The sequence below is a fragment of the Erithacus rubecula genome, assembly GCF_903797595.1.
Source record: "Erithacus rubecula genome assembly, chromosome: 2".
Classification (NCBI taxonomy): Eukaryota; Metazoa; Chordata; class Aves; order Passeriformes; family Muscicapidae; genus Erithacus; species Erithacus rubecula.
Window position 1 is genome coordinate 8,919,454 of NC_136685.1, and position 27,482 is coordinate 8,946,935.

At 46.0% G+C, this 27,482-nt stretch overlaps 1 protein-coding gene across 1 annotated transcript in view; it reads left to right on the forward strand.

Annotated features, from left to right (window-relative positions):
- Positions 1–16,844: 16,844 nt before the first annotated feature.
- The window catches only part of HS1BP3 (HCLS1 binding protein 3), a 50,307-nt gene continuing 39,669 nt past the window's right edge, over positions 16,845–27,482 (forward strand). Inside the window, exons 1-2 of the mRNA XM_079297829.1 lie at positions 16,845–17,157; positions 22,689–22,854. Coding sequence (XP_079153955.1) covers positions 17,114–17,157; positions 22,689–22,854 — 210 coding nt within the window. The 5' untranslated portion in view covers positions 16,845–17,113. The remainder of the gene's footprint in view (positions 17,158–22,688; positions 22,855–27,482) is intronic.

The following is a 27,482-nucleotide window of genomic DNA, read 5'->3' on the forward strand; positions in this document are numbered from 1 at the left end:
ACCCCAACCTAACTGTGGGGTGGGATGGGGTTGTGTTTGTCTTTGGAAGGCGACCCCAGTTCGGGATGGCGAGAGGTTGGGGTTCCATCACCACCTCTGTTTGCAGGGGTCGTATTTCGGAGCGGGGAACCCCCCACTGAAGACTGGACCGGGAAACTTCACCCCGTATTGATACGGGTCACCCACAGCCCCGTACTGGGGCGGGGGCCCGGTCCCACACTGGAGATGGGGCAGTCCCGGCTCTGTTTCGAGCGGAGGAACCACCACCCTCTGTTTCAGACCCCTTTTCCCCGACACTGGCCCGCGGGGTGATGCTGGCGGCGGGGCCGGGCCGGGGGAGCCGGAGCGCCCCGTTCTGGGCCGGCCCCGGGCCCAGGCTCCCCCCGCAGCGCTCCGAGCTGCCCCGGGCTGCCCGAGCCTCCACGGCCCCGGTAATGCCGCCTCGGGAGCCCCACACCGGAGCCAAACAAAGACCCGGCCGGGCTGCGGGCTGATGTTTTCCCTCGCACGGAGGGTTTCCTTGGTAAAATTCAGATGTTTCCTTGGGTCTCGATTAAAATAACAAAGTGGGGTATTTACTAGGATGTTATTTCAAGTCTCTTAAGTCCCTGGTTATGTCTGTTGCGATTTCTCCGCAAATACAAAAACAAGCGCTGCGATGATTTATTTGAAGGAATGTAGGTGTTTCGCCAAAACAAACATGGCTTTTTTCTTTCCTTCTCCCCCCGAAACAATCGCTTCTCACGAGCATTTGTCACTGCAACCTCTTGGATTTCTTTCTGCTGTAACTTTGCAGGTGTCTTGTCACAGTATCGCAAGCGGGTTTCTAATGCCAACCAGCGGCTTTGCTCGGTATGTACACACACACTGCAGAGACACGGACGCCACTCCCAGGACACCATCCCAAGAAAACCCCATCCCGAGAAATTCCTGTCCGTGCAGTGCTGGGTGGCCTGAAGCCGTTTGCACACCTTGCAGAGCACTGGCAGAGTTCTCACAGCCTTTGCACAGAGCTTGCACAGCCTGTACAGAGTTGGCATGGCTTGGGTGGCATTTGCACACTCAGCCCTGTGTTCACACGGGGCCTTGCACACACCACCCCCAGCAGTCAGTGACCCCCCAGCTGGGGCAGGAGGCAGAGGAAGGGCTGGCAGAGCAAGGCTTCATTTGCTGTTATTCTTCTGTCAGTCCCTTATTCAATCCAGCCTGATGCTGCTCAGATACTAAAGGTCATTTTTAAAAACCATCTGACAAGACCTCCCAGCCCCGAGGCCTCTCTCTCCCCTGGCCAGGGTGCTGAGACTCCACTCGGGAGCCCTCCCAGAACCAGAACATAGCGGGCTCAGTGCTCAGGGCATCCCTTCCCTAAAATGGGAAGGCTGAAAAGCACTGTCCAGTCCTCAATGAGCAATGCCAGGCTCCAAACTGTGCTCCTGATTCTCCCACTGCAGTGTATGGCAGCACTCCTTTCCCAGTGCTGCCCAAGGAAGGGATCAAAAGGGTCAGCAAAAGGATGGAAGGATGATGGGGTGGGAAGGACTGTTGAATGGGCCGACAAGTCTATCCATAAACCTCTGGGCTTCTTGCAATGGTATGTGGAGCATCCTGCCATTTCACACAGTCAGTTTTATTGGAACAGTAAAAGGTACAAAATGGTGAGTGTGGACTTAGCCTTTGGCCCCAAAGTCTGTACATCCTCCTGCAGGCTGGGGTGCAGGTACCTGCCACACATGTGGAACCCCAAGCTTCACCAAATTCCCTGGAACGGGAACTGTCACTATTACTCATTTTTTATGTGTATCTTTCAAAAATAAAAACTATATTTATTCAACAGACAGCTGTGCCTCCTATTTGTTCTTCCCCCACAACTTTTTTTGCCCACAGACCAGTCCTCAGAGAACTATGAGCACCAGGGCCAAATCCCTGCCTGCTGTGAGCTGGCAGAGTGGAGCAATGGGTTCCTGTGCATGAGTTTGCAGCACAGCATCCTTGTCCCTGTGTGCAGCTGTACCCATGACAGAGCCTTGTGCTGCTGGGTGACAAGAGCCAGATCCCTGTGCTCCCTGTCTGTATGGAGACCCAGACACAGGCACACACACCCCACAGAGCCCCAGTGACATGGACACACATCTGTGAGCACCAGGAGCACATGCCTGCACCAGAAGGCACATGAACACACACATACACACACACAGGTACACACACAAACACACACACACACACACACACCCTACACACAGGTACACCAAACCAAGCAGCAAATCCTCCGAGCTGGAGGATAGATGTGAAATCCCAAAGCTCATCCTCTCAACCACACAGCATCTATCGAGATGCACAAGCACTGACTTTCCCATCTGTTCTCCATTGCAGCCTCATTTAAACCCTTTTGGGCTTTCTTGAATTTCCATCAGCCCAGCCCAGGCCAGCTGCAGGACCTTCCCAAGCCTCCTGATCCCTGTGCAGCAGCACAGCAGCTCCTGCCCCCAGTCCTTCCCTGTGCTGGGGATGGGTTCCCTTCTCTCCCACTGCAAAACTTTTGTGCATAATTTCATGCTGGCAAAAAGCCACCTTCTACCAGCCCCCTTCCAAACCCAAATTAGCACACTGCTGCAGCAGCAGAAATTGGAGAGGAAAGGCTGCAGTTTTATTTTACAACTCAATTAGCAAGTTTATACAGAAAAAAACACCCACATAACTGAGGGAGATTTTATGTCCGTTCAGCTTCACCAGCAAATAGACTAGTTCCTCCTGAGGGCACTCCCCAGTGCTGTGGGCACAGTGATGTGCTCCTGCCCATGGGGCCCCTCAACCAACCTGGTGATGCTGGCTCCAGCCCTGCTCACTTGCTCCCTCTCTCTTTGCTCTTCCACTTTAAAATCCTCTGGGTATCTCTATAATGGGCTGAAAAACACAGTTTTGAGACTGTCCTGACACCCTGCTCACCAAGTATTAAACCAGGAGTGGGCCAAAACCTAAGATGAAGGGCCACATTTGCCTCTAATTTTTTCCCTAAGAACCAATCCCAACTAACATGAAGCCAATGGCTGTATGCCCAGGAGGAATCCTGACTCCTGAAACAGCTTGCAGCATGTCCCACTGCAGTCTCTCTTCTCCTTGACCACTACACCCTTCTGGTCAGGTTTCTGGAAAGAAGGGGAGAGTCTTCTTCCTAAGCCAGTTTTCTTACTGGCAACATTTTTTGGATGATGATTGCTTCAGGATCAGGAAGGAATAATTTCTGTCTGGCTGACACTTGGGCTTGTCCCCTCTATTGTAGTCCCCCTTCTTCCACTCCCTATTTTTGTGCCCATCAGTGCCCTACTTGCCCTCATGCATTGTCCATGGTGGTTGGGGACTTTGTGTGTGGAGCACTGAATCATTTTCATGCACAGGGGTTGAGTCCCAGTCAAGGTGAATCACCCTACCATGGTTACCTCCTCTTGTACAGCTGTGGGCAAGACCCCATCCCCTGAAGGGCTGCTCCAATGATGCTCTTCAGCACAGGGATGAATTTGATTTAATTAGAACCCCACCAGGCATGAAAGACCACTTATCAAAGTAGGAAACTGAGGCAGAAGAGAAATCCTCAAGGAATGTGCTCATATCTCAGCCATGAGTCAAGGACTCTGCCCCTCCACCTCACCTTCCCTGTCATCAGCCCTTTCTGATGGAATAGAAACAAGTTGCAGTGACAAAACCCCTCCACATTTCAAAACTGGAGGTGTTTGCAGCTGTTTCTGTTAGCTGAGCCAGTGGGGCTCCACCAGCTTTTCGAGTCCTGAGCAAGTTCAGTGATCAGACTATTGATGCCAGTGGCTATTTGGAAGAGTGTGTTTTCATGTAGTGACCACACAGGAAGCCTCTTGGGGCTCCACTTAACAAATGCCTTCTAGCGAGATGGCTGCAAGTGACAGCAGGGCCAGCTCAGCAAGTAGCTAAGCAACAGCATCGTTTTCTTTCCAAATCTTCCAGCAACTCCTTCCAAAACTTACTTAAACTAAAGCCAAGCTGAATTCTTTCTGATTGTCTGCTCAGGGATAGCCAGAGAAGATAAGACAAATCAAGGTACAAACTCCATGCATGAAACATCAGATGGATTCAAGGACCCTGTAGGCTGCTTTGCTTCAGGCCAGAGACCAGACTTCAGCTCAGTCTGGCTGCCTAAAGATGTGCTTGTCTCACATCACTTTCTATTTGAGCACTGTGCTCTAGCTAGGGGACAGGAAATGCTTTGTGGAGAGTTCAATCCTTTTGGAAACAAAAAAGCTTCTTGAAAAAGGCTTTCCAAAATCCCCTCAGGGGAAATTGTCCTATTCAGCATCTGGTCGACAGGGTCTGGCATAAGCCACCTGAAAATAGTGAGTCAAAATGCAACTGAGTGCTCAGTCAATTAAGAAAAAAAAAAAAAAAAAAGAAGAAAAAAAAAAGCTGACTCTGCTTTTTGAAAAGTGCAGAATCAGCAAGTAATTTGCCAGTGCTCCAAGCACAGATTCTGGATCATGGTGATGGCTCACCCCAAGTGTCCTCACGGTGGAAGTCTAGGCCAGTGTCTGGTTGGAAGGGGTGGGATTCACTTCCCTTCACGCTAGGGTCCTTTTCAGCCTAACTAACCACCTTCTTCCCATTACTAGTTCCTGGAGAGAGAGCAGTACCTGCAGAAAAACTCCTACAGCATTAACAGAGAGCCCAGCTGAGACAGCTGTCACAGAGGTCAAGAAAGCCATCAGCTGCCTTCTCCCCACCCTTGGATGAACAAGTGAGGTGTTACAAGGGGAAGCACTGTCCTACAGCTCTCCTCAACCTCTGCTTATTGATTCCTTATTCTTATGTATTAAATCCTTTGATCTCCCCTCAGTCTTATTTTCACTCATCACTGTGCTCCTCCTCATATTCTTGTCCTCCAGCTCCCAGTCCCTCTGTGAAGGCTCTTCAGATTTGTAGGCATCAGGGGAGAGAAGGGGAGAACTGGCTGGGAGAGTATGTGAAGCAGATACCCAAGGCAAGGCCAGAAAAGGAACAGAGTACCTCACCCTGATCTTTCTAGTTACCAACTACTCCTAGGAGGTTTCTTCTCTGCCTTCTCCCTATCCCTGCCCAGGCAGTGCTGCTCATGACTGTTATGTCAAGCTCAATTTTCTGCCACTTGAGACAGAATTTCTCCATCCAAAAACCAAGTTCTTTGCTTTCCATAGCAATTCAAAGTCTTACCAGCAAATCCAGTTATTGGTAATAACTCTAATAAAAACTCAGTTATCTCACTCGACTTTCTGGATGCAGCTGCTCACCACTATGAACATGGAAACAAGGTGTTTTCTTTTTGCCTTTAAGTTATTTTCCCATCCTTTTGTATTGTTGTTACCTTTTCTCTCTCATTCACTTCAGTGCTCTAATCCCTTGCTTTTATTTTCTGTCACAGACCTGACAAATGGAACTAAACTCTGGCAAATCTGGTTTCCTGGACAGTTCTGGGGTCACCAACAAGCCCTGGGGGTCAGCAGAGAAGACCTGCCACCCCTCAGCTCCAGCCCAGCATTCCTCCCTCCCTTCACTCCTCTGTGGCTGCTGCTGTGCTGGGCTGTGAGGAGGAGAAGGAATGGAGGAAGGTGGGTGTGTGGGTGGGGGAAAAGGTCGTGTTTGATTGCAGCTCTGCATGGCCTGCAGCACTTCCATCAAAGATTGTCCCTGATGCCCCTGGCAGGGCAGCATGCCCTTCCATGACAGATGTGGGATTTGGGCTGATAGGAGAGATGACTCTCACCTGAAAGGCTCCACAGACACCAGCACACACCATGGGACAAACTAAGCAGCTCACAAACTAATTCTTACCACTGGCACCTTCTGTTCTCCTACCCAGTTCTGCATTTTAACCCCACAATTTCTGCTTTCCTTCTCCATCTCGCCTTTTCCAACTTTTTGTTTCATAAACAGAAATTCATGCCGTGGGCCTTTCTCCTTCAGCTGCTGAGCAGCATGAGGAGCTCAGAGAGGACCCCATCCCCCAGAGTGACCCCGTCCCAGCTGGGCAGAGGGGCCGGGTGGCTGGGAAGGGACCGAGCATCATCGGGAGCGTGCGAGCGCTGGGAAGGCTCTCCCGGGGCAGGAGCACCATCTCCTGGAAAAGGGGTTTATAGCACTGGGGCTCCGTGTGCTTCCCGAGGCACAGGTGGAATGTGGAAGGCACTAGCAGTTTGGAAGGCACCCACTCTGGTTCCTCTCCGTGTAGGCTGTGAAATACACATACAGCAGCTCAGTACAAGGGTGCCCTGTGTAAAAAGGAGGGAGAGGGAAATCTGGCTGCAAATGGGAACACATTTTGTGGGCACACTTCTTTTTTTTCTGTGCTGTGCATTAGACATTAGATCTGAGTGTGAGTTGCGGGATCCAATGTTAAAATCTTTACTATGGGTATATCAGGTGAAGTTCCATCTTATTTCACATTTGAGTCTCTGTCTCAAAGTTAATACAAAGACAAATACAAATCACATCTTGCTTAAGGAAGGGTCCTTTGCAAAGTTTTAAGGTGTAACTTAGAACAAGCTTTCTGCCTATATATCTTTCCATTGGCAAATGCAATAGAAGGAGATATATGCAATGTATTACATCCTGCAGCCCCCACACATTTATTTAGTTCTCCCACTAAAGTTAAAGGCATGCCTCTGGACAGGGACAGTTGCATGGATGGAGCCACTGACACACATCAGTGTGTGATGTCTGGTGCCCAGTTAGGGATGACCTTGGTTTCCTAACACATCATAGTGCTGTGTGTTCACAGCTGCCTCTCTCAGCTCTTTGCAGACAAGCTGGTGTGGGCTGTACTGACATCAGTATTTGGGTAGCATCTGTTTATGCCTCAGCAAGAAAGGCATGGACCTGTTATTTATAGTAGGACACAAAGATGACCCCAGGGGTGAGGCACCTCTCCTGTGGAGGCAGGCTGAGGGAGCTGGGGCTCTTCAGGCTGGAGAAGGCTCCAGGGAGAGCTCACTGCAGCCTTACAGTGTTTAAAGGGGCTCACAGAAAAGAAGCAGAGCAATATTTTTATACAGGCACACAGTGATAGGACAAGGGGGAACAGTCTTAAACTAAAAGAGGAGAGATTTAGATTGGATGATAGGAAGAAATTATTTGTTGAGAGGTTGTGAGGCACAGCCACAGGCTGCTCAGAGAAGCTGTGGATGTCCTATCCCTGGAAGTGTACAAGGTCATTTGGATGTGGCCCTGAGCAACCTGATCTAGTGGAAAAGTGTCCCTGCCCATGACAGTAGGGGAGTGGCAAGATGATATTTAAGGTCCCTTCCAACCCAGGCCTTTTGGTGATTCTATAATTTGTATTTAATGTGACATGCTTGCTTTGCTTTGTCCTTACACATCAGAACACTTATGCACAGGTTCAGGCACCTGAGGCAGAATCAGATTGTTTGATGTGAATATATGGTGCTACCTGAGACATCCAGACCCCCAGCTTCTACCTCAGAAAAGAGGAGTGCATTCTAACCTTCTGCCTCATTGACCATGATGTCTCTACAACTTTTCCAACTTAAAGGATTGTGTGAATCTACAGTGGTGTCCCAAGTATCCTGCAGAGAAACCCCAGGTATCTATTTTAGCACCTGTGCACATGATCTTATGAGATCATCAGAATTTAGCAGGAAAAAAATAAATAAGATGGGGTTTTGTTACTGAAGAAACCCCTGAAGAGCACAGCACTGTGTGTGGGTTGGTTCAGCAATGTACAGGGAGCTCTGCCTATTTCTGTGGTTCACACATTGATCTCACTGAGTTAGTAAGTCAAAATATGCCATTTTGGGCTCTTTCATCTGTGTCCAGAAGAAAAGTGCAGCTCAAAATGACTTAATATGACCGGGTCCTGTATAAAACAAAATTAAATTATTTTTGGTAGGGCAGTGGCTGATTTGCTAGCCAGCACTTCACACTTGGAATATGGAGGTGTTAAATTCTGACTCTGTCCTTTGTGTAGGGCCTCATCCTGCATGCAGATTTACTCTTGGCTGACAGTTTTTATAAGAGTCAGAGGTACAGGGACAGTTAAAGGTTGTCCTGGGCCTTAATGAATTAATGGTATGGAAACTGCAAGTGAACCTAGATCTGAATTTTCTCTGTAGCTTTTTCCTCTGAACCTTCTCTGTATTTTTTTCCTCTGTACAGGAATGGCTTGTGGATACAATATTTATAAGACAGGTTGTGAACATAAAGACTCATGAGCTCTTCAGGTAGACATAATTGTGCAAGTAGAGGTAACTACTTGGGCTACCTCTGTACACGTACATTAAATTTCATAGGAACACTCACTGGTACCAAGGTCAGATACTGTGGATCAGCCCATGTCCACATGGATAAACTCCCACCATCTCCCAGACTGATGGTCATGTACAAGCTGGGAGCTGAGAAAGGTCCTCAGCCTGTGCTAACAACTGAACTGCCCCAGGAACTCCTCATCAGAGTCTGAGTCCAAAAACACACCAGAGACCCTCTTAACTCTGTGACAGTGCTGACCTGGCTCCCTGGCACAATTTAATTTACTTGGGTAAATGAAATGCTGGAGACTCTGGAGATCAGGTCAGGGTACCTGATGGGCTGGTGTGTATAAAACCTAGGTCATTGACAGGATTGTCTGTGGCCTTGCCTTCATTCCTTCAAAAGCTTATTCCAGCATGGCTGGACTGAACCTTAGCCAGCCAAGAAACAGTGGCTTTTCTTGTTGGAACAAAGGTCTGTCTTTGGCATTTGGTGGGGAGCTAAGCTGGCAGCAAGAACAATGAAGAACACTGCCTTGGGAAGGGACCTCAGCCAGAGCTGTCTGGGACTCTGGGACAGCCACACTCCTTCCCATCTCAGTTTATCCCTCTCTTTGCAACAGGTCCCTGACTGCTGTTGTGGGCAGCTTGAGAAAAGAATTAAGGAAATACTAAAGGTGTATTTACAAAGGAATGGAATGGATGTTCCTGGTGTAGTGTCAGGAAGGAAGAGCACCTTCCATGCAAACAGATTTTCCTCAATTCCTGCATTTCCCTTTTTACTCCCCAACTCAGCACTGCCCAGACCACTTCCCCTGACTGTAATGCTCGGGTAGCAATAACCATTCTGGTTTTGTAATTGTAGCTTTGAACACACATGTGACTGATTCCAGCTTAGGCTCCATCATATGAAGCAGGAATGAAAACAGCTGGCTGTAGGACCAGCTTGAACAATGTGGTCTCCCAAGGAGACTTCATTTCCATTCCCCTCAGGCTGATTGTTTCTCTCACCAGGTGGTGGTTTCTTCTTGCACTACAGAAAGCTGAAAACTTGACTCATGAGAAAAATATCCAAAATGATTGCTACACACTGTACCATAAATGTCTGCATCTCTCTCTGGGGATGTTTTTCCCTCTGTCTTTCTGAAGCACAATCACCCACCTTTCTCTAAAATCTCCAGCACCCATATAGTGCCATTTTAATATTCACTGTTTTAGAGGAATGTGATGAAGAAGTATTCAGAGTAGATTCATTTTACTTGATCTACAAAATGAGGTTTGTTAGACACACATCAGCTGTGCCACTCATCGGACCAGAATTTTTCCTTTTGTCCATTGACTACAAAGCCAGTCTACCAGATCAGCATAGAGCAAGATGCTGAGCAGGTCAAAATCTAATTTGAAGCAAGAATAATTTCACTGTGTGACACTAGATAGGTAAGTAGTTACTGCTTCAAAGCACCTTCACAATTGCAGCCACAAATATCTTCATTAAAAAACATGAATTTAAATACCCATGTCCATGACCTGGTGAAACCCAGAATCTGTTAGCCACTTTCTAAGTAACATTCATAGCATCTGACTTAAAAAGCCTGTTGTAAAACATCTGTGAGCTAAACTCAGTTCCTGAAAGAAACAGCAATTACCTGGAAAGATGTTCACCTTCCTACCACAGCAGTGTGTGAATGATTGGTTGATGAGATGGGTTGTACTGATTGTGCTGTGAGACTGAGGCATCTTGCAGATATCCTTGGATAACTGGGTCACTCTATCCTGGCTTACTGTCACCTAGAAAAAGTTAGGCCATTGAAATGGCTCTCATGGCATCTGCCAAATTAGCTATCTTGGACTGAAAAAAATATGGCAGAACCAATGCAACTCAGTTTACCAAAAAACGTGCATTGTACTTCCCTTTTATTTCCATCACACACTGGAGGCATATGAGAAGCAACTGGTGAGCCAAATCAAACAGGTATCTGCTGAGTTTATGCCTCAGCTTTTCCCTTAGAGGCACATAAATCCTGGCCTCTCACCTACTGAGCTGCCAGGTTTTACAAGGGTTGAAGGAGCTGAAAGTTGTCCAGCCCTTTCTTCGTCTGTTGTGTTTGGTTAAAATGGGTCATTGGGTTACTGCAGTGTTTTTCACTGGGGAGCAGCCACAGAGACTGGCAGATACATGGAGCAACAGACAGAGCAGTTGCACACACCTTTTTAGGAAAAGGTGCTGAAAAATAACATAGTAATGCTCCTTCACCTCCCAGCCCCTTCTCATTTTCTTGCTAATTCCAAAAGTTGAAATTTTTCCTTTTGGGGAGAATTTCAGTCAGGTCCAGAATCACTCATAAAACGGAGGAATTGTTCCAACAATGACCCTGAAAGCTTTCCTAATTTTAAAAGGAAATCCAGGAACAAAACCTGGCCAGCTCTAACCCGGATGTTTCACACTGTGCTCTGGTGGGCAGTTCAGCAGAGAAGCCTGGGTCTCCATCACTCTCAGCCTTTACAGTCAGGAATCTGTGCAAAGGGACTCACTTCCACACTTTCACACAGGTAATGAGCAACCAGCAGCCAGCACCAAAACCAAGCAGACCTTGGGGTCTTGCTCATCTCCAACTAAATAACTTAGCACAAACATAAACACCCCCTGAGCTTATTTGATGGGAATGAGGGAAGTGGTGGTAAAATTCTTGGGCACCAGCTTTGGTCAGGTGTGTGGTGAAGATGGACTTGGAAAACCTGGCAACATGTTTAGGTGTAAATTTGTGCAGTTATTGACTGCCCAACACTGTTCCTTCAGTTTTTCTGGACTGGGGAAATACTTTCCATTGCTGCTATGTAAAGACTCAACTACCCGAAAACTATGAAACTATGGTTTCTTTTTTTTTTTTTTTTTTTTTTTTTCTTTTTTGGGGGGGGTGGGAAATGACAAATTTACTGTATCTATCTACTGTAGATGTGATTTTTGAATAATATAGACAATTTTCTGTATTTTAGGATTTGGTTTTATTAAACTGAGGCAAACCAAGAAATCTCATCTTTTCTTCCTCACTGGCTACCATGAAACTTATCCATGATTTACCTAGCACCCCCAAACTAGAGAGAGATGGAATTTTAATTCCAGGGCTGCAGCAGGTCAAGAGCCAGGCTTATCTTTCAGCAGGGATTACCTATGGTTTCTACTAGATTATTCCTGACATGTGGCTCATCATATTACAGGTTAAATGTTTAAAGCAGGGAGAAAAGCATGAGGAATAATGAATAACAGCTCTATAACTCTGCTCCCTTCTCTCCAGAATAAATCTATACCAAGTTTAGGAGGTGTGTAGATTAAAAGACTGCCATGACAGGCTATCAACAACCTTACCACATCATATAACAAGAGTGAACTTTAAATCTACCATTTTGGCTACCTTTGAAACTCACTGAGAAGCCCAGTCATAATATAAAATCTCCTAGTAGCTCACATCTGGGTTTTGTAATTGTCATCCGAAAACAAATAGTGTTAGGAGTGATAAGTGAGTGATCATCTCACTGGAATTTCAGTGCAGCCTTTTTCAGTAATGAAATTATATTGCATTTCTACAAAAATCAAGGCTGAAAAAGGTTCCATGTTCAGCTTTTAAACCGTGTTTCCATAGCTGATTTATTTTATTTTTAAATATGTTCCTCTGCCCTTGCATTTTATTTACTATACCCTAAGCAGAGCTCTGGTTTCCCCTCATCCTGCCATGATTACAGCTAGAGTCCTCTGCCAGGGATTCAAAACTTGATGGAACAATTTCCTCTGGGCTTATAAACTCACTGTTGTTCTCCTGCTGCTTTGGGGGAGATGAAAAGCAAATCCACGAGCTGCCAAGAATCACACCCAGGCAGAGATGCAGGGCTGGGAGAGCTGGTCCCTGCTCAGTGTACAAGAGACAGACACGACGCTGGGATGAGTTCATGGGGTCACACCTTGACCCTGATGGAGACCCTCCATCTCCCCTGCCCCTGTGAAGAACAGAGAGGGATTAAACTGCAGGGCTGCAGTCCGTTTGCATCGAACGGGATGAACAGACCGCAGCCACAAATCACTCAGTCTTTTATCAGGCTCTGAGAGGTTTTTCTTCCTTGCTTTAACCCTTTGTGGATTCTCAGTGCCTGATGGAGATGGCTGGTGAGGAGTTCTCAAGCACAGGTGGTGATTCTTCCCCCTTCTCATGCCACACATTTTACATCCATGCTGAGGCAGGCGGCTGAGAAAACCCCTCTGGGCTATGTGTCAGTGAAAGCTATTGGGAGTAAACTGTGTATCAAAAGTAAATACAAACATCAGTCCTAACTGCAGTTGTCTCACTGACTACAGCTCTGTAGAAACCCCAGTGTAACTGGTCCCAGAGCCAGGTTTTCAGCATGAGCTGAGGGTTACACTGGAGTTGGTGGGATTGTGAGTGCGAGTGAATGGTGCGAGACAGGAGCTGGGCAGTGGGCTCCCAAAGACTGGCTGCCATGGTTTACCAGATACTCTGAAGAAAATGAACTTTACTGCATGCAAAATCAGCCCGATGGGACAGAGCTGAGGATTGCACCCGCACCGTGCCCATCCCGCGTCTGTAGGCGGTATTTGAGTGCTCTCTAGTGGACAGAGAAGCGGATCCGGAGCGAACAAAAATGATGCGCTGTCCCCGAGCCTGAGCCACTCTCTGGGTCTGTAATACCCACACACCACGGGCTGTGCTCAGTGTCTGAAGCATTCACTGGGTCTGTAATACCCACACACCACGGGCTGTGCTCAGTGTCTGAGGCATTCACTGGGTCTGTAATACCCACACACCACGGGCTGTGCTCAGTGTCTGAGGCATTCACTGGGTCTGTAATACCCACACACCACGGGCTGTGCTTAGTGTCTGGGAGCAGGATTTAGGAGGGAGGCTCAAAGCTGGGTCTCCCTGATCTGTGATGCTTCAGGGCAGAGGTTTGATGAGAGAGCCTGCAGAGTGGCAGGGGATGCCCACCTCAGCTGGTAAGAGCTGACTCACAAGCACAAGAATCACCTCAACCCCTTTGCACTATTTTTCAGTGTTTTCCCTTGTGTTGAAGGAAACACCTGCAGCTCCTGCTCCTGTGTGTAGTCAGTGGTTAGAAGAGCAGAGAGGTATTGCAGGAGGAGAATAGAAACATTGGTCATGCAAGGGAACAAAGAAGTGGGCAGAAATTATATGAACACATTTTCCAGCTGCTGCTGAGCCTCCAGGAGCCCTCTGCTCTGAGAGCCCTGCCAGTGCTGGATATTGTAGCTTTGAGGGAAAATATTCTTGTTTCATAGCACAGAATGATAAGCCACTGGGTAAAGTGGAAACCTAGACTATGTCAGTGTAAAAACAAGGTTATTAAGGAAGTCAGCTCAGGACACAGGCCATAAAATAGTTATGTAGTAGGTGCTCCCAGATCAGCAGAAAAATACTGCTGAATAAAAAAAGGTACCTCGAAATAATGAAATTTATAAGGATATTGTAGTGCAGTTGGGATTTACTTAATTTTAGGTTTTTTACTAGTTTTGAGTTCTAAGAATAACTAATTTTCCTTTTATTTCTGTGAAATGATAGCTAAAAGATTTTTTTATAATGGTGGTAGTAAAACCAGAAAGAGCCACTTGACTCATGAAACAGCTACACCTCTTGTTAAAGAGGTTTATATGCATTTCTCCATAAACTCTTTGTTTAAAACCTGGCTTTTCCATTACCTCTGTGTTGGGAGGGCTGTCATCTCAGCCTTCCTGGATGATACTGTTTTTCAGCATGAGCTCCTCTTACATGACACTTTCCAATGCTCAGAAACCTTGAAGACAAAAAAACTTCCTTCAACCTCCTATTGAGCTTAATTACTTGTCTCCCACTCATTCTTTTCCTTCACTTCCACAGGCTTTTGACTGAAGTCAGCCTGACCTTTTCTTCCAGTATCTTCTCCCACTTGGAGCAGTCATCACTGGCCTTGCCTCCTTTATGCAGAAACCACAGAGGGTCTAGTACAGTACCACACATACCTGCAGTGAAAGAACATGCATTTGTATTTAGGCTATTCTAATTCTATGCAAATAAATTAAAGAATTTTGCTACAGAGGCTGTGCATAAATTAGACTAGTAAATACGGATTGCATGAATATGCTGATTCAGTTTGTTGATGGCACAGAAAGAAAGCAAAAAAAAATCAGAAAAAGAATGTATAAAAATAATTCAAGCAATGTACCATACCAGCCAGTAGTGCAGAGCTAAGAGGCAGGTAAAAAAAGCCATAAATCCAAAAGAAAATAGTCCTGAAACTTCAGAGATTTTCTTTGTCTTTTCTTCACTCATAAACATTTTAACTGAGGCAAAAGCAACCATGAAAGAGAGAGGAACAGCTGAGGGTAACCCCAGTAGTAGAAAAGAAAATGTACATTTATAAATGATGACTGTTTCTGGTATTGGTTCTCAGATATTCTTTGCACATTCTCCCATAGGCTTTCTCCTGCAGGTTTCTGGTGGATAATTGAGTCAAAAATTGGTTCAGTGGAAGAAATTTTCTGTGTAGCATCCAAAGCAACATGAGAATCAAACTCCAGGTATTCTGGGAAGTTGCTTCTCAAAGAGGCAAGTTGATGCTTAGCTCCTGCAGACAGCTCTATTGGCATATTAGTTTTCTCCTGACAGGTTTGATTTGTGTCCACCTTTTATGCAGAGGTTCACTCTTCACAGTCATCATCTGAACAAAAACACTGCCCTAATCTCATGGGAAAATCAGCAGATTATTTACACAACTTCAGAGGTCAGCACCACTGAGGTACTTGTTTTATTCATACATTACAATGATACAGGCTGTAGAGTTATAAAAACATCATATATTGTAAGACTAGTTAGGAAATCAGATAAACATGCAGTGCTTGGACTTCTTCATGAGTACACAAAACCTCTCCAGGACAAAGAGTGGCTGCTTACTGGGGCCAGGCAGACACTGCTGTTTGGGGGAAAATCCCCAGCTTTTGAAGCACCTTCACAGGCACTTGGCAACATCTGGAAGAACACTGCTCAGTGAGCACGACAAGCTTCAGTAGGAACTCAGGTCCTGCTCTATTTAAACTGCCAGCTGCTTACTCCTTGTTACTATCTGAATAAATTGCATTATCCAGGAAGTCAAATGGGGATAAAAATGCCATTAGAGAAGCAATTTGTTTAGCCATAAAACCATTCACTATATGCCTTCAGAAACTCCACCCCAGGGCTTTTTAACCCTTCAAAGGCCACATGAGATCAATTCATGTCCCAAAATCACTTTCTGGTGGCTTGCAGTACTTCTGGAAACAGCAACTCCTGTGCCAGAAAGGCTGCAGCTGGGTGGTGGTGTTTACACTCTGCTTAACAAAAGGTTTGCAGTGGCAGGGAGAGAAAACAATGGGGATTTAGGAAGGAACCCCACCTATGTAGTCTCCCTTTGGTTTTTTTTTTGACTCGTGGGTTTCATGTTCCAGATTTCTTGTTTCACCACAAGCATCAAACAACTATTGTGTCTGCCACTTTGGACCTCTCTTGATTTTGACATTTCAATCAGATCCCAAACTCTTCCAGCTGTTCCTTTCTGGGGTGAAAAGTCTCAATCTGCTCCCTAGGTCCCCTTTGAAGGGCTGCTCCTCTCTGGGGACACTGTTGCACACCCACTTGAGGTGCTGGGCCTGTTTGGATGCTGGCTGCATTGATGTAGTGTCAGCATCTGGTTGTTATAATTTTTATAATATTTCCTAGCATCACCTGTGGTTTCTGTCTGTCCAGAGAAGGACAACAGAGCTTGTGAGAAGGGACTGGAGCACAAATATGATGAGGGGCAGCTGAGGGAGCTGGTGGTGTTTAACCTGGAGAAAAGGAGGCTCAGGAGGAACCTCATCACTCTCTACAACCACCTGAAAGCAGGGTGCAGCCAGGTGGGGATTGGTCTCTTCTCCCAAATAACAAGTGACAGATGAAGACATAGCCTTGAGTCGCACTTAAAGAGGTTTAAATTTGATATTAGGGGAAAAAAAATTCTTCACTGAAAGGGTGATCAGGCATTGGGATAGGCTGAGTTGTTGAATTGTCTCTGGAAGTGCTTAAAAAAACATGTGGATACTGCACTTAGAGTTATGGTCTAGTGGTGGACATGGTGGATGTAAACGATGATTTTAGAGGTCTTTTCCAACCGTAACGATTTTGTAATTCCGTGATTCCACAAAGCTGCGCCCGGTGAGAAGCTTTTATCCCGGCAGGAGCCCCGCACAGCAGCGCAGAGAAGTGGGATAACCAAGCGCCCAGGTACACCCAAACAAAGCAGGGCTGCCCAGCCCGGCCGCGGGTGCCGGAGGGGCAGCAGAAGGACCAGCAGCTTCCCCAAAATGAACTTCGGAGCGCACAGCCTGGCGGTGCCTGTGCTTGCACCCGGCTGGCGCTGCCTCGGGATGGGGCTGGGGAAGCAGCGCCGTGCCCATTGTTTCAGGGCAGGGAGATGCTGCGAGCTGTTTCCCGTGAGGAGGAGAAGGCCGGGGATGCTCCGAGGCTCGGGGGGGTTTCGGCCGCGGGAGGAGGAAGAGGAAGCGCGGGGATGAGCTAGTCGGGTTGGCGCGGCGGAACCACCGCCCGTCGGTGTAGTCGTGGCCGAGTGGTTAAGGCGATGGACTAGAAATCCATTGGGGTCTCCCCGCGCAGGTTCGAATCCTGCCGACTACGAAGTACGTTTTTTTTTTTTTCCTCCCCGTGCCGGACGTTTTGTTTCGCCGGCTCGTTTTGCACCGGAGCCGCCGGTGGCTGACATCCGGCAGGGCGGCCGGTCCGGCCCCGGGAAGGGAAGGGCAGGGAGGCGGGATCTCCTCCGCGGCCATGGAGCAGCGCGGAGCGGCGCCCGCCGTGCTGGTCACCAGCAGGTACCGGGCCGGGCCGGGGAGGCGCCGCCGCAGCCGCGGGCTGAGGGGCAGCGAGAGAGGGGAGGGAAAGGGGAAGGAAGGGAAGGAGCACGGGGCGGCGAGGCTGAGGGAAAGCCGGGTGTTCTTGCGTAGGTTTGCCCCGGGGCGCTTCAGATTTTCTCCCGTTTTCCTGCGTTTCTCCTTCGGCGGAGATCCCTGGCCACGCTGTGTTCCCTTTCCTTTGGTAGCTCCGGGTCGTTTGCAGCGTGCGCTGTCTCCCTCCTCGAACGCCTTTTCCTTGTGGGTGTTTCGAGGTGGGTGGGCAGGAATTAGAGTTTATCCTGGGGTGTCCCCAGTCCCGCTGCTCCTCCCTGTGCCCACTCTGCCTGGAGTCCCAGCGATGGGCGAAAGGAGTTTATTCTCTTTTCCCACCTTCTCGAAGCTCTCCCCTGAGCGGTGCCGGGGCGCTGTTTTCCTTTGCATTAAATGTTTAAACCCTGTCTTTTCCTAGATGTGGTAAAGGAATGCTCAAGAGAAATGCCTCAAGAAGTATGGAAGTCTTTTATAGGGGAATTGATAGATCTCTCTCTCTCTTTTTTTTTTTTTTTTTTTTTTTTTTTTAATTTCTACGAGATATTTGAGACCACATGAAAGCAGTTTCCTATCAGATGAGACATGAGAAGCAGAAGTGTTGATTCAGCAAGGTTGTTACCTCCTAGGACATGAATAATGACTATTTCAGTCACTTTAACTTCAAAGCCAATTTATGAATCCTTAAATATTTGGCTGTATCAGGGCCAGACTTTCCTTGAAGTAATGGCCTTAAACCTTCAAATATATCTGATGTGACTAATAGATCTGACTTCATATTAAGTTTAGCCTTGGAAATAGAAATCTGAACACCTGGATTAATTTTAGTTTAATTAGTTTTTTCAGTTGTTATACTGAAAAAGACCCACTTGCAAATTGTCTCACAGAAACTGAAATGCTTTCAGTGATAAAATTGGGTATATATGTATGTGTGGGATTAAGACTTTAGCAAATGAGCATATTTTCTAGTGTCTGAGGTGAAATAGCTATATAGTTGTGACCCTTTTCCTCCCTTTTTTTCCACGTGCTTCATTTGGGAATAGGATTCCTGGTTGCTGTGGTAATATAAATCATAGAATATGCCAAGTTGGATCATTGAGTCCAACTCCTGGCCCTGCTCTGGATATCCCAAAGATCACACCATGCGCCTGAGAGCATTATATGCTGGAATAAATGTTTCTCCAGTCACAGCACTTGCATCTCTTATTTTACTTTCTTTCTGGAGGTGGCTATTTCCCACCCCCTATGTTGGCCTTTCAGCACAGAAAGCAGATTAATTAAAATGCAATTTAATTATTATATGCAAATCAAATTAACAAGAGTGGAAACCTGGCTCTTCGGTGAACTGTAGAAGCTGCTCAGCTCAGCTGAACTTTGTAGTCTGCACTTCCTCTGTTCTGGGCCAATCCTGCATGATCTGATTGTGCAACGGTCTGATTCACACCAGTGTTGCTGGTATGAATGGTCTCCTTGTATTTATTTGGGTGAAGTGATTCCTGTTAGGAAGGTTAACCATGTGCCCAGGTCTCAGGTGAACTGTCTGCTTTGTAGACAGAAGTATAAACTGGAGATAAGCTGGATTAAAAAAAAATAAGTAGTAAATCTGTGTGTCCAAGTTAAACAGTTTTCTCCTTTTGCTGCTTTTCTTTTTTAAAGTTACAAATGTAAAAATAATTGTGTTTTAGGTGAAAAAATGCAATGAAACTATATTCTGGTTTGAGATTTGCAGGTGCAAATAATTTGACTATCGATAACAATGTTTAATTGATTAGAAACACTAAGGCTGCTTATTTTGAAGGCATTACAAGAACTAGGGAGCACTTTGGGTAGTATGCTCTGTCTGTCTCAGCCTCCCTGCTGATTTCTGTTTGTTTAGAATCAGTTTTTGTATTTAGAAAGAAACCCTGTTGCTATGGAAGAGATAATAGGGGTGGGTTTCCTGTAGATGGTAATGAAAGTGATCATAAGGCCTAATGCAAACAGACAAAACTGTAGCTATTCCCCTCCCTCTAATCATTTTCTGTGACATTTCAGTGCAGAATTCTAACAACTTTAAAAGAGAACCCTTGGGTATAGATAAGGTACTTGTTAATTTCATGACAGTTTCAGAACTCTCTGAATGCAGCAGCTCTTACAATGAAGTTGTAATTGTGTCATTTCAGAACATCTGTACATCGTTGGTGTTTTCAGTTAAAAACCACTTGAAAATGGTTCTCTGGTCATTATTCCTTTTGTTTATATTAGAGGTGAAAAGCAGGTTAATTAGTCACTTATATTCTGTGTTAACAAAAGTAGAATAACAGACTCATTTGAGATGGAAAAGACCTTTAAGATCATCAAGTCCAAGCATTAACCCAGCACTGCCACTAAACCCTGTTCCCAGATGCCACATCCTTTCAAGGTCTGGTAACTCACACAGCTCCCTGGGTTAGTAAGTCATTCCTGAGTATCAGTGACAGACCTTTTTGCTGCCATAGCTGCAGTCACAATTTCTGAGTGACTGCACATCTGGAGAGCTGTTAAGATCTGATTATTGTGATTATTAGAGAGATGCTTCTACCCAAATTAACATGCACATGAGATCATATGCCAAAATCAATAATGCATATTTGATTTAGTAAAATGTGAGAAAGAGAGAAAGACATAGAAAAGAGGGTGGGGGAAGAGGCAGAGAGAGAAAAATTAAGTAGAAAGATAATCACCTTGTGGATGCATCAGCGTTCTGTCGGTCCTTCACCCTTTTTGGTGGTGAGGGTCCCACAAAACATAAAGTTTCATGGGTTAATACACATTCAGGTCTATATGGGCATGGCCAAGCACCTCCCCTGCAGGGTGGAGTTTTGCCTTGTCTTTTGCTACACCGTGTGTCATGTACAATCCTCTGAAGGCCCCAGAAATAAATCTGGGGGTGCTTTGGGTGTCTTTGGTGGTTTATGACACCTTTTAAGACATGACAGCTGGCTCTCATGCCTGTGTAGTTGAGCCTGTTGGGCCCCACCAGGATAAATACTGTCAGGCCTGCATGTGAGTGTGAATGTCCTGTGCCCAGTGTGTCTCTTCTTTTGAGTCAGTGCACTGTGGTCTCCTCCAGTCAGAGCTGACCTTCAGCACAGTTGCTGAGCTTGCCTTCTCCATGGATTCCTTGCAGTGTTACACTCTTCTCCCCATCTTGTTTACCTCTCCTTAGGCTTGAGATAACTAGGACAATAGTACCACCTTTATCTTATCTCAGGTCCCCATCAGGTGGCTTAATTTGCTGTCCATATTTCCAGGAATTCACAGGGGCAAATTTGGGGTGAAGGTGTCATGGTCGCAGTTGAGGAGTTGCTTCTTTATACAGTCTGCCATAGTGGGCAAAGTCCTTTAGTGATCTTAACAGTGTTTAAGGCTATTGTGGTCTGTAAGTCTCTTATAGGAGCAGGTATATCCTAAGAAACTCCAGATCCAGCTGATTTACTGGCAGGTGCCCTTGGAGTCAGCATTTTGGCTGCCACTGGAGGGGGCAGAGTTCCAGATGATGGTTGTTACTTGCAGGTCCCACAGACTGCTGTGTGAAAGCCAGGCACCTGTGTGTTCACACATAGGCACTACTGGTCCTGTTAGAGCCAACCACGTGTAACTGAGAACAAAATTTTGTCTGGATGTGTAAAATGTAAAGTCCTTGACTGGCAGAACATGAGAAGAGAATCAGAGCAAATAGAATGGCACCATCAAAACACTAGAGATGGTAAAGCTATTGTTAAAGCCCTAATGCTTTAAGTATGTCTTGCAAAGAGGATTGGGTACAAAAACTGTGTCTGTGTCTTTGTTTATTGTTATCCTATTTATCAAGAACTCTCAAGATACTCTTTTAAAAAGGGTATTTATTCAAGCTTTGAGTTAGAGATTCAAAGGTTGCCTTCTTGGGGAAGCTCAAGTTTCATAAGCACTGATCAAGTATTGATATGGTGACAGGAATCTTTTGAAACTTTGTTTAAAACTAGATGGTTTAAACTCTTGAGAGTGTGTATTCTATGCATTGTGTATCCTTAGGTGAAAGGGCACTTGTGTTAATGAATCTAAACTTTCTGAAGGAAGAGGTAAGAATTCCACAAGAACTTTGCAGTCCGCAGGAAATCCAGGGAAAATGGAACTTGATAATCCTTTCGGTTAGGGTTTAAAAAGCAGAAAAAGTTGTAGTGATCCTAGTTTGGTTTTCTTTTAAATTGTCCCTTCTGATTTCTCAAAAAAGCATTTACTCACACATAGGAAGGACGTACTCAGAGATGTGTTCAGAGGGTATTCAGTCCTCTGGATGGTGAACTTCTGATTCTGGCAGAATACTTGATTCCAGCAACAGCCAGTGTTCTGTGGCTTGGCATAGGGTAACTCTGGGGAAGGGATCTTTGATCAGTTTCGTTTTTCAGGCTATTGAAACAAGACTGTTTATTTTATTAAACGTACTGTTTAATGGTCCAACATCAACTGCTTTGTCTTACTCTTGATGTGTGAGCACTCTAAGATGATCTGGCATTCCTTTTGCAAAAATGTTGTAAATATTTTCAGGTGTCAATCCAGAGGAAAAGTGGCATCATACACAGTTCTGTGGATCTGAAGTAGTCAGGAGGAAAAAAATTGATTGATAAACTGCAGCAGCAGCTGCTCTCCTGTTGCATTTTCCTGCAGGAGGACCCATGATTGCTGGCAGGTCTCAGAGGTTGATGCTGAGGTTGTCTACTTTAACTGGGTATGAAAGGACAGGTAGTTCTGTTCCCAGTAGGATTTTCTGTGGGAAAGCCAAGATATTTTGGCTAGTGTGCCCTTTAGGCTGTTTGGCAGCATGGCTGTATATCAGACAGTCACAACCAGAAGGCAGCTCTGAGGGATGATGTCCTCCTTTACTTTGCTCAGTCCTGATGTTTGTCTTATTTTCCTGAAGGACCTTCACAAATGGAAACTGCAATTGCCCATCAGTCTGCTCCAGCAGCTTCCTTTTTATTTTGGCTTTAATCCAGTTTTTCTGGTTGGCTCTTCACAAACTTCAAGTTGTCCCTGTGCTCCATGGACAGAGCTCCTTCTTTCTTTCATGGCACCTTTCAGCTATTGTCTCAGTCATTCCTAGGAATCTCCTTAGATAAAGAAGAGGTGGATAGGGCTCAGCACGAGTCACTATGAACAGACCATGCTGGCTTAAGAGCACTTTCAGCTCCTGTTTTGAATGAATCCACATCTCTTAATAGAAATGCTGTGCTCCTGCAGTTGCCTGCAGTGGCTTATGGCAGGTGCTTTGGGATGGAATATAGGAAACAGACCATGTCCCAGTTTGTCTTGTTTGTTGCAGAGTAGGAAATGTTTGAGGAAGGGTCTGTGTGATGTCCAGTTCCAGTGAGAGCCTTTGCATTGATTTTCTTGGGCTTGTACCTGGAAGAGGGACAGTTAAGTCTTTGTGCCAGTGCCTGAACTCTGTGTGTTCTCTTCCCTAGGCAGATTCAGAACACGCACACGGGGCTGGATTTGTCGGTGCCCGAATACCGGGAAATCCATGGGAAGATGATGTCTGGCCATGTGGAGTATCACATTGTCGTTGTTACCCGACTGGCTGCCTTCAAATCAGCCAAGCACAAGCCTGAAGATGTGGTTCAGTTTATGGTAAGTATTTAATCAGACCTGTGTTAGTGATTACTTTCTTAATCAGCTTTGATTATTTCTGTCATGATGTAGCAGATGCTTCATCATCAGTCACAGCCTCTCCAGGTTAAGGTCATTGGTAGGACAACACAGTCTGTACCATTTCTGCAATTCCTATTCCATTATGTGTATTCATTATCCACACGGTAATTGAATTTTTTATTCCAGGAGCTAAAAGTCAGAGGATGACTATTGTTGCCTTTAAGGCATTTTTCATTATGGATCAACAAATAGAAACCAATTAAGCTTCTTGTAAGTTCTGCTACAAATTAGTTTCTCCAATATATATGTCAGTACTAAACTTTGTACAGAAACATGAGATAAATATATAGTAGCTTATTTCAGTGAGTCTATTACCTAGACACAGCTTTTAAAATCCTTAGTAAGAAAGGTTTAAAAGGAAGTGTCCATATAAAACATTATTTAGCTGGATTGTCTTTTTCATTATACCTGCCAAGTAAAGGTTTGAAAAAACAGCACATGACTTCAGACAGGTGAAATTAATCTTACCTATGGCCTGTGCATATCCACTTAAGCTGTTGCCTCTGGGACTGTCTGTCCAGCTGATGGAAAAAGGAGCATTTAGGGTGTTCTGTTTGATCTTCTGTAGCTGCCTGCTGAACCACTCCCAAGAAGTGCATTTCTCTGTCCATTGACCATAAAGGGACACACCCTGTTGCATGCTGTGAACATCTGCTCTTTTCAGATGTTTTGGCAATAACTGTAATGTCAGAGTGATGTGAATGTGTGGTTACCTGGTAGACCATGACCTGTAGAGTAATTCACACTTCATAGAAGACAGTTGATAAAAGCCTATTTAAACCATCTGATTTGCAGATAAGCCTCTGTCAGTGCTGTAAAGAAATGCTTTACAATAAATGAGATCTGCATTCATTCCCCATCTTGTGCTATATGTAACAGTGGTAGAAGCAGCAGTGCTGGCATAGGAGTCTGTTCTGTTCTCCCTCCTCATCCCTGACTGCTTGTTCTCATTCCTGCAGTGTTTCCTTTTGTGTGCCAGTGTCATGTGGCTATTGCACAGTGTCAGCTGAGGAACTGCTCCTGGCTAAAAATGGGTATTTTGAAGGTTTGTTATTCAGTACTGATTTACACCTCTTCCTTGAGCCTGAGTTGCACAATCTCATTAAAGTTTCTTCTAGGACAGAGAAGGGTCAGTCATGGACAGATAAGAGTAGGGGAAGTGCAGTTGCACTTTTTTTCATGCAGCAATGCCTGCTTATGTGATATTTTCACACAGCTTTGTGGAAGGAAGAATCTGATGATGTCTGAGGTGTTAAATTGGGCTATCATCCTCTACCTTCATTTTGCACCATTTAAGAATAAGTTGATAAAATCAGCTTGTCTGTGAAGAGGAGAAACAGACTTTGTACTGCAGCCCCTCTGCTTGCTGAGGTTGTATATTCCCATGTCTCTCTGGGAGTATTTTCAGCACTCAGTTGCTCTTCTCAAGTGAAATGAACCTTTCTGATTTCTCCTCTGGTGAGGCCTCCTGACATTTCATTCTTCATGAAGAAGAAAACTGGTGGAGCCTGACGAGAATAACTCTTATCTCATCAGTTACATTTTTTCAGCTGACTAAGTGTGATATATTATATACTTTGTTGTGTGAGAGTAATTCAAAACCATGAGCTGGGAGGTTGAGGATTGATGCTTTCCATCGATTCATTCCAATGAGTCCTGTCTGTATGTATTACTGGAAGGAACAGAGGGATTCACCTGTCGTAACTTATCTCTCTCTAACTTGGATATTTTAATCTGAGTCTGTTTGTGCTTGTGTGGTCAGTGGGGAGGAGGGGAATGATGTGACTCATCCTCTGGAAATGTCTCTCTCCTTTGACCATAAAGGGAAAGTATTTACCTTTTAGACAGCTGCAGTGGGGGGCTTCAACTCCAGGCTGAAATGCTTGAGGGTCAGTAGAGTTGCACACAAATCACTGTGTGCACTCAGAGGTGCCCTAGGGTTTTCTACCTGGCCTTCAGAACATTGTGGGTTTCCTATAGATCTTGTGTGGTATTAGCCTGCTGCACACAAGCCCCTTGCATACCCCAAAGCATCTCAGATGGCATGGGATGCTTTTTTCTGGGCAGACAAGTTTGCTGTCTATAATTAGATGTCTGCATTTGGTTTTCTAAATTCCCGTCCCCAGTGCTGTTGAAAAGGATGTAGCAGAGCATCTGTGGGGTGGGGGAACTCATTTTGCATAACATAAACATCTGGTACAATTTGAGAAACCCTAAATTACCGAAGGTGTGTGCACAGGGCTGGCAGGTGTGACAGAGGACATAAAGGCATTGGAGCTGTCCCTGAAACAGCAAGGAAAATACAGTGCAGCATCCGAGGCGCCACTGGCTGCCTGTGTTCAGGTGAGTTGAGCTTCAGTCACATTTCAGCAAAATGTCATTTTACCAATGACTGTCATGGGAGCTGAGACACCCCACACATGTAGGCAGATGGCTTAACCTGGAGAAAAGTGGCAGTGCTGTGGCAGTGAGTGCAGGGAAGGCGGGTTGCAGCCGGTGTGTGCAGCCCTGCTGTGCTGGAGCAGCACAAGAGCTGCGACCCTGCCCGGGAGTTTGATTTGTGATTTTGTGACACAGCAAATCTGTGTCACACAGCAGCCAGATGAGACTTCTGGAGGAGGAGGAATAAACTGCTGTGTGCCTGTTCTGGAGCAGGATGGGAGCGGGGATATCTTTTTTTGATTTTGTTGAAACTGCCAATTTGGAGGAAGGAGCCAGTGTCACAGCACCGGCGTGACACATAAGTTAGGGAAGGCAGGCAGGCGCGGTAGGATTTTCCTCGTCTGTGGATGCCGATTTTCAGGTTGTCTCTGTTTGGTCCCCGGTAAGCCGTGTCCTGTTCTGTGGCTCTCCGGGCCCGTCGCTGTCCCTGCGGCCGCCCTGCCCTCAGGGCCTGCAGCGCGCGCGGCGGCCGCGGGGCGGCGAGCGGGGAGAGGAGAGGAGAGAGGCGAGCGGGGAGAGGGGAGAGGAGAGAGGGGAGCGGGAAGAGGGGAGAGGAGAGGAGAGAGGAGAGGAGAGAGGCGAGCGGGAAGAGGGGAGAGGGGAGAGGCGAGCGGGGAGAGGGGAGGGGAGAGGCGAGCGGGGAGAGGGGAGGGGAGAGGCGAGCGGGGAGAGGGGAGCGGCGAGCGGGGAGAGGGGAGGGGAGAGGCGAGCGGGGAGAGGGGAGCGGGGAGAGGAGAGGAGAGAGGCGAGCGGGAAGAGGGGAGAGGGGAGGGGAGAGGGGAGGAGAGAGGCGGGCGGCGAGAGGCGAGAGGGGAGAGGGGAGCGGGGAGCGGGGAGAGGGGAGAGGCGAGAGGCGAGCGGGGAGAGGGGAGCGGGGAGCGGCTGCTGCGGCTCCAGCGGCTCCTCTTCTCTGGGAAAGGATGGCGAGCAAGGCAGAAGCGTCCTCTGAGCTAGCTGCGGTCTCCAGGATCAAATAATAGCATCATTTGGGTGGGAAACAGCCTTTAAAATCATTGGCCTAACTTTGGGGTCAATTATTCTAGCGCCAAGTGCCATATCCGGACGTTTGTTGAACACCTCCAGGGATGGTGACTCCACCACCTCCCTGGGGAGTTCATTCCAATGGTTTAACAACCATTTCCATGGACAAATTCTTTCTGATGTCCAACCTGAACCTCTCCTGCCACAGCCTGAGGCTCCCTCCTCTTGGAGAGATGTGTTAAAGCCCTATGACAAAAACCAGATGAACATCAAAAAGAGATTTCAGATCTGACCTATGAAGCCTTTACTGTGGGTGTAAAGAAGCCAGAGTGCCCTATTCCCCAGCCTTAATAGGACTGTGCAAAATCAGCATCACACCATCTCCAATTGAAATGTTTGTGAAATATTAACAGAAGAAGGAACTCACTTCTGTGATGACACTCAGATGTAAATTCTTAGAAACGTGAGGGATTTTTTAAATTTAAAAAATGCTAATTGTAAAATAGGGCAAATGGATTGTAGTACTACATAACCTTAAAGTTATATTTGATAATTGAAGGAAAAGTCAGCTGCATTTCTTTCAAAGGTCAGAATACTCTTGTACTATCAAAAGAGGGAAATTGGTTTTCTCTTTGGTACTGCTACCAAGGTGATATTTAATTATTGCCTGTAGATTTGCCATTTTCTCTGATAAAAAGAAAAGGCTTTGCTTTCTTAAAGTCATTTCTTCTAGACACACCTTAGCTATTTCAGCAATTAACTTCTTCCTTCCCAGCCTTATTAAAAATCCACCCAGCCTTTAGTGCCTTTTCTTTGTGTCTGCATCCAGTTTGATTCTTCTGTGCAAGTTATTTGTTAGTCAAGTTTTTTCTTTTTCAAAGCTGAACAAATAACTACTGGTGTTTGACAGGCATAGCAAAATTTAGGGAGGCATTTACTATAGAACTGTCTTCCTCTCTTAAAATGAGGGAGTGTATGAGTATGTGGGTGTGTATTCATTTATGTTTTCATCATTGCCTTTTTGCATATGTTGTCTTTTTTTTTTTTTTTTTTTTGGCTTCTGAATCTGTTTATTGGAGTTGCTTTTTCCTGACCATACAGGTATGGTCGGCGAAGATAAATTC